At 49.0% G+C, this 11,120-nt stretch overlaps 1 protein-coding gene and 1 pseudogene across 1 annotated transcript; both read left to right on the forward strand.

Annotated features, from left to right (window-relative positions):
- The first annotated feature begins 2,616 nt into the window (after positions 1-2,616).
- On the forward strand, positions 2,617-3,553 carry LOC141998756 (olfactory receptor 2B8-like; annotated as a pseudogene).
- Positions 3,554-9,654: 6,101 nt separating this feature from the next.
- LOC141998745 (olfactory receptor 2B8-like) lies at positions 9,655-10,617 on the forward strand. Its single transcript, XM_074971746.1, has one exon. The coding sequence runs from the start codon at positions 9,655-9,657 to the stop codon at positions 10,615-10,617; it is 963 nt and encodes a 320-aa protein (XP_074827847.1).
- The last annotated feature ends 503 nt before the right edge of the window (positions 10,618-11,120 follow it).

Raw genomic sequence — 11,120 nt, forward strand, 5'->3', positions numbered from 1 at the left:
GCCTTAGAAGGTTTTCTTAATAGCTAACCTGAATCTCCTTTAGTACAGGCTAGGCCCATTACTTCATGTCCCACCCTGGTGGACATGTAGAACCATTGCTCACCATCCTCTTTATAACAACTTTTCACATATTTGAACACTGTTTCCAGGTCCCCCTTCCGCCTTTTGTCCTTTAGACTAAACATGCCCAGTTCTTTCAGCCTTTCCTCATAGGTCATGTTTTCAAAACCTTTGATTGTTTTTGTTTCTGTCCTCTGGATTCTCTCCAGTTTGTCCACATCTTTCTTAATGCATAATATATTATATTATTTATTCATTAATAGTAATAACAATTGAGATAATCACTTAGACAACCTACGCACATTAAATTCTTTCAATCTTTCCATATATTTAACTCCTTTCAGCCATAGATTGTAGACAGAGGTTGATAGATTTCTGTTTATCAGCCAGTTTTTCAAAGTGATCTAAAATGGACCCAAATAGATAGATTACCCTGTAATTTTCCGTGCCACAACAGGTGCAGAGTGCAGTTAGAAGTGCAAATTTGGGGTTTGGTCATGGGGCTCCTGACATACATCCTCCTGCAAAAAATTACCACTTAAGAATTGCCAATGCTTATAATGTTTTACTGAGCAGACCTGGGGAACAAACCAGTTGCAGAAACCACATGAAATGGACACCAGTGGACTTTCCCTGGGCTCATCTAGTGTCCGGAACCAAGAACCAGATGCAAAATTGAATGGTTACAAAGTTATTGGGTTTGGATTCTGGGTCTATAGATTGGTAGGGATGTTTGATGAAACCTCTGAAATCCAGGAAATGCAGTGTTAAATGAATGCCTCTAGGTGTCACCATAGCAATTATTCATGGTTAGTTGTTAATGTTTGATAATGAATTGACAAGTCCAATAAAATAAAAGGCAACAAAGGTAACACAGATAAATAGAAATACTTTTTAACATGACCCAAATTTAACCTGTGTTACTCATACTCCATGACATTACCCAGGGAAAGATTAGGCATTTATTCTAGACGTCGCTTCCTCACCGAGGTTGGTCTAGAGCTCCATGGTCAATTAGAAGTTGACTTAATGACATGCAATGTTTCTATGACTGCTACAAAAATTACTAATAAGATGCATGACAGTTAATAAGAGTTAATCAAAAATTTTCTAACAGATACAAAATTTGTAAATTATTTTAAGGGTCAGAGTTAAGGTTAAAATTGACTTAAAAGCATTTTTCTCTGAAGTTCCTGAGATGGGCATTGCATGTTGAAATGACCTCATCACATACACTATTGAGGATCCAAATGTTTAAAGAATATATGTTCCCATGATTCAGGGTATAAGTCAGCCTCTAACTGTCTGCACTGAGGAAGAAATTTCTGTTATGGGTAGATTGTCTCATTGCCTATTCTCTGACATACATATCCTAGAACTGCCACCAACTGCCATAGCTGCACTTTACCATAACTTGTTTGAAGTATTCTTGTAGTCAGGTTGATCCCAGGATACGAGCAATGCATAGTAAGTGAGGTAATCTCTTTTATTGGACCAACTTACATTGGAGGCTTCAAAAGAAAGTTACACAATACCTTTGAAAGATGACATTGAAGAATTTAATCCAGATCCAGATGTGCCACAGGGTGGTCTGAGCCCTTTATGAGGGAACTACTCCCACTCACCTCTGGCTCCTTAACAGCCTTGACAAGGCCTGACAGGGGACAGATGTTCCCGATAAAGAGCCAGCAGGGAAGGGAACAGGAGGTGGAAGCTGTGAAGTTGAGCTCCAGCTCGGAAGGGCTGGGAGTGGTGGCTTCATGAAGTGGTGACTGGGACAGAAGAAGAGCCTGGGTGTGGTAGAAGACCCCAAAGCTGAATATAAATTTTTGTGTTGTTTTGATGGGCTTTCTTTTCGGACCTGGAGGATTCTTTTGAACTGTTTCTGTTATTGAATGAGCCCCAGGCAGGGCTGCTGTTAGTCATGAGACAGACTGTGTGGATTTCTTAAGGAGTCCTGAAGAGGAGAAAGAGAGGCTAGCCACCACAGAGCTAACCTGGCCATGAGGGCGCTCTCGGGAGGCAGGGGAGCCCTGTTACAGTGTCTTTTGACTGCCATCAATTGCCACAGATCCATTGCTCTATGCTTTAATTTCTTGGCATATTATTATTACGGATAAGAATAAAACTGGAGTCATAGTTAGGAGACACAGTCACAACCAGGACCTGCATAAATAAAGAACAAAAAAGGTCCCTGTTGCAAACAGCTTACAATCTAAGCATCCATTTTCAATGACAAATGCATTTCTTGGCTCATGTATCCTACTACCCCACCAGCTGCCACAGATCCAGTTTTCCAGGACACTTTGATTCCCTGGCATATGGATCTTCCTTTGTCACTAAGTGCCACAGAATCACTTTTCTGCGACAAAGCCATTCCCTGGCAGAAGGATCCTACCTGTCACCCAATTGGCCCAGATTTTCTATGACAAAGTCACAAGTGGGCGTGGTTCATTCAGAGTAAATGGGGCTGCCCTTGAATGTGACCCTCCTGTGTATGGCTGTTGGGGCACCTTTCATCTTTATCTTTGTCCCTTCTCCCTGCAGGAGGAAAGAGGGAACGGGAGCTCCCAGTGGGAGTTCATCCTATAGGGGGTCTCTGACCAACCACACCTGGAGATGCTGCTTTTCCTGGTTTTCCTGGTCTTGTACATCCTGAACCTGGTGGGGAACCTGGCCATCATCGTCATCTTGTGTCTGGAACCCAGTCTCCACATCCCTATGCTTTTCTTCTTCAGCAACCTCTCTTTCCTGGACCTTTGCTACACCACCAGCACTGTATTCCTCAGATGCTGGTGAACTTCCGCAGCGCCCACAAGTCCATCACCTGGGCTGGCTGCATATCCCAGCTCTACATCTTCCTCTAGCTGGCTGGCACCGAGTGCTTCCTGCTGACTGTCATGGCCTAAGACTGCTACGTCTCAATCTGCCAGCCACTGCGCTACACAATCGTCATGAGTCGCCGCCTCTACCAGCACATGGCAGCCACCGTCTGGTTGTGCAGCTTCTGCAACTCCATCCTGCAGACCATCCTGACTGTGTGCCTGCCCCGGTGCATCCGGAACTGGGTCAGCCACTTCTTCTGTGAGGTGCCGGCCCTGCTCAAGCCGGCCTGTGTTGACACCTCTGCCGATAAGGCCCTGGCATTTGCTGTCAGTGGTCTCTTCCTGATGGTGCTGCCTGGCCTCATCCTGGTCTCCTACAGCTACATCGTCACCGCTGTTCTGAGGATTCTCTTGGCCCAGGGCAGGCTCAAGGCCTTCAACACCTGCTCCTCCCACCCGGCCGTGGTGTCGCTCTTCTACGGCACACCCATTTCCACATATCCACAGCCTCCGTCCAGCTACTCCCAGACCGGGTCAAGATGGTCTCCCTCTTCTATCCCATCATCGATCCCATGCTTAAGCCCCTGATCTACACGCTGAGGAACAAGGAGGTGCACAGGGCCCTAAGGAGGGTGCTGGGGAGGCTATTCTGGAGAAAGAGAACATGAGCCAGAGAAATGAGTTGGGACTGGCTGGCTTGGTTCTCTGTTGGGCAGCAGCTCCGATCCAGCCGAAGGCCAGGGGGATGGGCTGGGTCAGGGGCCAGCAATGGGCTATGTAGGCTTTCCCATCTAGGAGGTCTGCATTTTAATCTCTCTGATCATGTCCACACATGGTGCTGGGACTGGGAAACCAGAGGTGGTCACCACACTGTGTCCTTCCTTGGATCCATCCACGAACAAAGTTGGCTCTGCATGGAGAAGAGTGAGCAATGTGGGCATCTGAGAGTCATCTCTCTGCACCAGATCTACTCAGCACAGACCAGAAACACACCTAATATACAATCCCTCCGATTCTCCCTTATTGAATATTGATCTAAAAACCCCACCAACATTGCCCCCTCTCTATTTAATTCTCCGATATGGATAGTTTTGGTGCTTCTTCCCTCTTCCCATGTCAAACTGCAGCTACTTCACCACCTGGGCTGGATGTTCACCAGAGTCACCATCCTGAATCAGGTGCTCCTGCTCTCATCAGCGCTCCTGCTTTTCTGGCTGTGTTGGTGGCACGGCACCATGCCATCCGCTCCTGGCAGGACCCATGTGCTCCTTCTCTCCAACTGGTACTCGGGCTCCACATTCACAGGCCAGTTTTTCAGCCAGCATCCTGAAGTCTTCCACCTCATGGAGCCGGCCAAATATATCTGCCACCGACTTCCCGGAGGCAGTCTGGAGCTGCTGCAGGGGCCCGCCTGGGACCTGCTCCATTCCCTCTTCAGGTGGGAAGCAGCCACACTACAGGACTTCATACTGCAGGCCCACTGGATGTCCCAGGTCTTCCGGCATGTGGACATCGAGAGGCCTGTGGGGTGGCAGGCCTGCTCCCAAGCCTGGAGGCACCAGCTTAGCTTCCACCAGGTGCAGGAGATCTGCAAGACGGCCATGGAGGTCTTTTTGTACAGGCCAGTCATCTTGGAGGAAGAGCAAAGAGAACAAGTGCTTCCTAAAGAAGAGATTGAGGCTCACACAAAAAGGGTGGGGTCTTTTCTCCAATCTCCACTGAGGATTCGACACAATGGTTGGACTCTTTGAAAAGGAGGCCTTCGAGAGCAGGGACATCATGAGGTCCCTTGGATAAGGATAAGGAGGAGCTCCCTCCCCAAGCAGAGAACCCACCAGGGAATGAGTCACACACTTGTCTGGTGATTTTCCCACAAACCAGGGGGTGGATGCCAGTGGTCAAGCCTCAAGGGGAATCTCTGCGGCTTAGTCAGGAAATTCAGACCCAGCTACATGAAATTCTGCAGAGTTATGGGTATAAACTAGGGTTAAGCTGTTATTTACCAGCCCCCTGGCCTGAACTAGCTTTTCCCACAAAACTGTCAACCCTGTTCCCTGGGGCTCCGCAAACATCACCAGCTGAGTGCCAGCCCCTTGGGGATAACGCAGGGAGGAAACTCTCCCCACACTCTCCAGCTCTGACAACCATAAAGGCTTGTCTCCCTCCTCACCACATGGCCCTTAAGAGTCAGGGACAGAGATCCTGAGCTGTGTGGGAGGAGACACCTGCAGTCGAGACATGGGCCCTTCCTGGCCACGCTTCAGATCTCAGCCCACCCAGACACATAGAGATACCATCCCCGTAAGCTCAGAGACACCAGGGCAGGGGTAGGGGCGGATGGCTGTAGAGGGGTCTGGCTATCCAGTAGTCTTTCTTTCTAACCATATGTTTCTGCATCTATCCAGCTCTCCCTCCTCTTCTGTTCCTCTCGCTCTTTCTTTCCTGTCCAGCCTTCTCTCTGTCTTTCCCTGTCCTTCTAACAATTCACGTCTCTCTCTCTCTCCCTTTCCTTCTCCATGTCCATCCTTCTCTCTCTCTGACTCCCACTCTCTATTTCCATCCATCCATGCCTAGCCTCCGTCAGCCCACACACACTCAGTAACTCTCTCTCTCACCCATCTCTGGCTTTTCTAATGTTCCTAGCACTGCAGTCGCTGGGCTGTCAGGAGCCCCTTCCCACTGAGACAGGTTTTGTGCATCCCCAGCTGGCAAGGGCACACGTAGTAGAAGGCTCTGTCTCAGCTCCAGGCTGCTCACTTGCACACCGAGCAGGTTTGGCTGCCCAGATTGGGGACCCCATGACCATGCAACACTGACTCTGAGTGTCCGGCCAATGACCACATTTGGCCCATTCTCCTCCCAGTAAGACCCCCGGGGACCCAGCAGCAGGTGGGATGACACCTGGATCCTCTCGGTTTCCAGAGCCAGAGGTAGGTGTACTGCCCACACAGCAGGTGGACAGAGTTAGCTGGTATCCTTACCCCCCTCTTCTCAAACCCCTTAGACATTCAGCCCCTCAGCCTGGGGCTGCCTCATCTCTGGGCTCTGCAAGCACAGAGGGGGTTTCAGTGCAGGGGAGCAGGGATTGCAGCTAAGACTCTGCCCTGGCATCGGAGCTTCTGAACAGCCCAGAGCTGTTCAGGCAGGAGGGATCTGAAGAAAGCAGAGCCGGAGGTGAATGGAGGTGAGTCTGGGGAGAAGGGGGTTTGAAATAGGCAGAGCGAGGGAGTGGGCAAGGGAACAGCCCAATGAATGGAGACAGACAGACAGTCTGACTGACCAGGGAAGTTATGATGATTAGGATGGATGGATGTTTATTGTCACATCTCCAAAATCTGGGTTGTTTCCAGCATGGGCTCATCGATAGCACAGACGCTGGGGCCCCAATCTGAACTCGGATCCACTGGCATCAAGGGCTGGACAGAGCCTTGGTGGGGGTCCGGCGGGTGCATGGAACTCCAGTGGTGGATCTCACTGGAGGATCAGGAGCAGTTCTCTTTTTAACCACCCCTCTGCCCCTCCCCCTTTGCTTTCCTCCTAAAGTTTTCTTTCTCTCCCAGTCTCTCTCTGGAGCAGATCCTCAGTGAGTACCAACAAGTTATATTACAGTTGAACCTAGAAGCCCCCACAGAGATGAAGTTCCCATATTGCCAGGCACTGCACGGACACACAGTGAGAGGCAGCCCTTGCCCCAGCGGAGATCAGGGCCCCGTTGTGTTGGGCGCTGCACAGACATACAGTAAATGAGGGACACACAATCCATGCTCCAATCTAAGTACGCAAGACAGATAAATAGAGGGTGAAAAGGAAGATTATTGTTCTCACTTTAGAGATGGGACCCCAGACTCAGAGAGACAAAGTCACTATCCTAAAATCACCCAGTGAGTCTGTGTCAGTGCTGGGTACTGAAGCCAGCTCTCCAGAGTCCCCAGCCCAGGACTTATCCTCTGGACCATCCTTGGGGATAAGATCTGCCCCTCCCCTCTCACTCACTCACTCACTCACTCACTCACTCACCTTAATCTCTTCTAGATTCTTCCCGTGTCATCATTCCTCTCATACTCCCATCACCCCAGGGCCAACACTACATTATGTGGGACTGAGGGTAAATTGGGCAGAAAACAATTGCCAGATTCACTTTTCCATCACTCCCACAGCCCCTCCCCAGCTCATCCCGGCTTTTTGGAAACAATAGCCAATGACCCAACAAGTTTAACTAACGCCTATCAATTGTGCTGCTGAGGAGTCCGTTTCCTTTCTACTTATCTCCACTCCTTGTCTTCGTCTTTCTGGCCACAAGCCATTTTTGAAAGAATGGCCAAACAGCGTTGCTGATAACTATCATCGACTGTATCTTCCTCCCTGTCTTCTTCCTCACTCAGATTTCTCTTCCCCACTTCTTCCCTTCCAAGTCTCACATTTATAGATGTAACTATTTATTCAGAGGTATAAAAGCCTCAGTAGGTGCCCATGCTCCTGTTAGGGAGCCCAATGTATTTGTAGAATTCTTAGCCCTTTTGGGTGACACTGATAGAGTTAGAGGAGGGAAGGAGAGAGGTGGGAGAACAGGAATGAAGGTGAAAGTGAGGATGGGGGAAAAGTTGAAAATGTACAATCTGGGGGGAGAAGAGACTGAATGAGGATGTTATGAATGCTAGCTATGTACAGTGCTTGGTATCATATTGACTGGTGTCTTAGAAATACAGACAGACAAGTTGGGTGACCTGATATCTTTTGTTGGAGCAACTTCTGTTGGTGAGGGAGACAAGGTTTTGATCTTACACAGAGCAGGGAAAGGTACTCTGAGTGTCACAGCTAAGTACAAAGAGGAACAGAAGCCTAAATAGTTAACACATATTTCAAGGGACCATTCAAGGTAAAGTTTCTAGTTAACTCATCTTCCATCATGGAGGGAAAGGTGGTGGGGGGAGAACCTGGAGGAGGGGGCTGAGTGGGTCACAGATTGTTGTAATAAGCCATAAATCCAGTATCTCTGTTCAGTCCATGATTTTAGTGTCTAGCAGAGTTATGAATTTACAACACATACTTGATGGGGTCCACATCCTGAAAGAAATATTTCCTTAGCCCCTTCTTCTGGTGTTCAAACAACCCTCCGAGCTCAGCATCAGAGGCAAGCCGCCACGGAGCAGGATACACCAACTCACAGTGGTACCAGACTCTGCCAGAACAACAGACACAAAACCTGCAGCCACATTTCCATTTCTATGATGATCAACACCATCCAAAACACAGTTTTCAAGATCCATTACTCTAAAACATACCCATCAAAACATGTGGTATATCTCCTCCAGTGCCCCAACAACAGCTATGTGGGTGAAGCCAGACAATCACTATGCTCTTGAATGAACTCACACAGGAAAATGATAGAAGACAAAAACACCCTGTCACTGGTGGGTGAAAACTTGTCACAAAGCAATCACTGTATATACGACCTATCAATCTTCATCCTCAAAGCAAACCTGCACAACACCTTCAAAAGATCAGCCTGGAAGCTTAAATTGATAACTTTGCTGGACACTAAAAATTATGGACTGAATAGAGACAAAATCTATATCCCACTAACCCCACCCTCATCAACGTATTCTCCGCCCCCCTCCTTTCCCCTCTATGACTGGAAGCATGTTACAGGCCACTTCAACATGAATGGTCCATTGAAATATGTTTTAACTACTTGTGCTGAAAAATCTTCTTCATGCTGCATTTAGCTGTGACACTCTGAGTACATTTCCCAGACCTGCAGAAGAGCTCTGTGTGAGCTCAAAAGCTTCTCTCTCTCACCAGTGGAAGCTTGTCTGTTCCCCTGGATTTGAGGGATGTGTGTACCCCAGAATGCAATCAAGGTAATTGCAACCATATTATGTGCATTGAGCCACCGTGAATTAATAAAATAGAACACCACATGGTTAAGGGTTAAATGCAAAACAGGCTTTTAGAGGCAAAGTGAAAACTAGCTGGGAGTTTCTGCTCATCGGAATGGGAGGAGGGGAAACAAACGTCAACAAGTGAGATTGAAAACCTTGGTGGCTGGAAGACCTGGAGTCTGGGCACCTCTGATACTAGAGGTTTATTGAAAGTTAGTAAAAGTGATGATTTTGTAAAGGCCATTATGACCTATGTGTTTTGTAGAAGTTATAAAAGACTCGTGAATACAGTGTATTCTGGAGCAGTCCTCTGAAGCCATTTTGAGAGATGTTTTTCTTGACACCTTTTCTCACTGGTGGATGAGCAACTGGCCACTGAGAACCCACTGCTAATTACTAAATACCGTTCCAGATTTTAGGTAAATATCTGGGATGCTTTAAACCTATTGCTTATGTCTGTGTGTGATTAAATCTAATAAACCACAGTTTTAGATAGAGCCCACTTACTTGTATTAATCTTTCATCAGGCGGAATTTCTGTGTTCCCATTGATTTATTCCTGACACCACCTGGAGTGAAACAGTTAAGTTGCCCCTGCTGTGAGTTCTGAAAACTGTTGGTAACAGGTCCAATAAAAGATATTACCTCATCCGCTTCATCTCTCCAATATCCTGGGACCAACCCGGTTACAAGAACACTGCAGACAGAGAGATGAGAGATTTCCCTGACCTTCGCATAAATGTATGCAGTGCTGTAGCTGGGAGAGCCCCAGGTTATTAGAGATTCCAGCCTTTCCCAAAGCCATTCACTGAACATTAGCACCTATTATCACAAATCTCCTTGCTGCGGGATAGTTTTCACCCTTATTCTTTCTGGCCCCTACAGATGATGCATGGCAAAGGGGAACGGGAAGATGGAAACCAAAGCTCCTTGGGGGAATTCATCCTGCTAGGGGTGTCTGACCGGCCACAGTTGGAGTTGCTGCTCTTTGTGCTCATCTTAATCTGCTACACCATGACCTTGCTTGGAAACACCACCATCATCGTGGTCTCATGGCTAGACCCCCATCTCCACACGCCCATGTATTTCTTCCTCAGCAACCTCTCTTTCCTGGACCTCTGCTACACCACCAGCATTGGCCCCCAGATGCTGGTGAACTTCCACAGCACCTGCAAATCCATCTCCTGGGCTGGCTGTGTGGCCCAGCTCTACATCTCCCTCTCTCTGGGCGGCACCGAGTGCCTCCTGCTGGCCGTCATGGCCTACGACCGCTATACTGCCATCTGCCAGCCTCTGCACTACACAATCATCATGAGCCGCCGCCTCTGCCTGCAGCTGGCAGCCACCTCCTGGTTGTGTGGCTTCGTCAACTCCATCCTGCAGACCATCCTGACGCTGCAGCTGCCCCGGTGCGGGCGGAATCAAATCGAGCACTTCTTCTGTGAGGTACCGGCCCTGCTCAAGCTGGCCTGTGTCGATACCTCTGCCAATGAGGCCGAGGTCCTCGCCAGCTCGGTGATTTTCCTGCTGGTTCCACTGGGCCTCATCCTGGTCTCCTACGGCTACATCAGCACCGCCGTGCTGAGGATTCACTCGGCCCAGGGCAGGCTCAAGGCCTTCAACACTTGTACCTCCCACTTGGCCGTGGTGTCACTCTTCTATGGCACGGCCATTTCTATGTATCTACAGCCTCCATCCAGCTACTCCCAGGCCCGAGGTAAGATGGTCTCTCTCTTCTACACCATGGTGACCCCCATGCTCAACCCCCTCATCTACACGCTGAGGAACAAGGAGGTGCACAGGGCCCTGTGGAGGGCACTGGGGAGAAACGTGACAGCCCAGGGTACCTGAGCTGGACGGACAATTGGCACAGAACCATCTGTGCCTCTTATGGCTTCTGTTGCCTCTTCGCTGCCCATATGGAGCTTTCTGCCCTCCCCACAGCCCCGGCCCTCTCCACCCACACAAACCCCCTGTCCTCTCCCACTCTACAGAACAAACCTGCCCTAATCTGCCCCACAACCTGCCTTCCCTCTCCTACCCCATGCAACCCCTCTCCCATCTCACACATCCCATCTTGCACCCACACAACACCCCTGCCCTCTGCTTTCCAATTCAACCAAACACCATCCTTGGTGGACCTCTAGGAACAATTCCTGTTCTCCTGCCCAAAGGGATGATTCCTATTGCTTTCTATTGTGGCAGCAAAGAGTCTGCAACTGAGTTCAGGGCTGTACCAAGCGCTGCCCAGACACACAGCGAGAGGCAGTCCCTGCCCCAGCTGAGATCAGAGCCCCATTGTGCTTGGTGGTGCATACACAGTGAGAATCAGTCCCTGCTGTAGCTGAGATCCA

This window comes from Natator depressus, chromosome 14 (genome assembly GCF_965152275.1).
Source record: "Natator depressus isolate rNatDep1 chromosome 14, rNatDep2.hap1, whole genome shotgun sequence".
NCBI classification, from domain to species: Eukaryota; Metazoa; Chordata; order Testudines; family Cheloniidae; genus Natator; species Natator depressus.

What these genes read in the sequence shown, in the direction of transcription:
- LOC141998745 (XM_074971746.1), top strand. Translation starts at nt 9,655, where the DNA reads ATGCATGGCAAAGGGGAACGGGAAGATGGAAACCAAAGCTCCTTGGGG.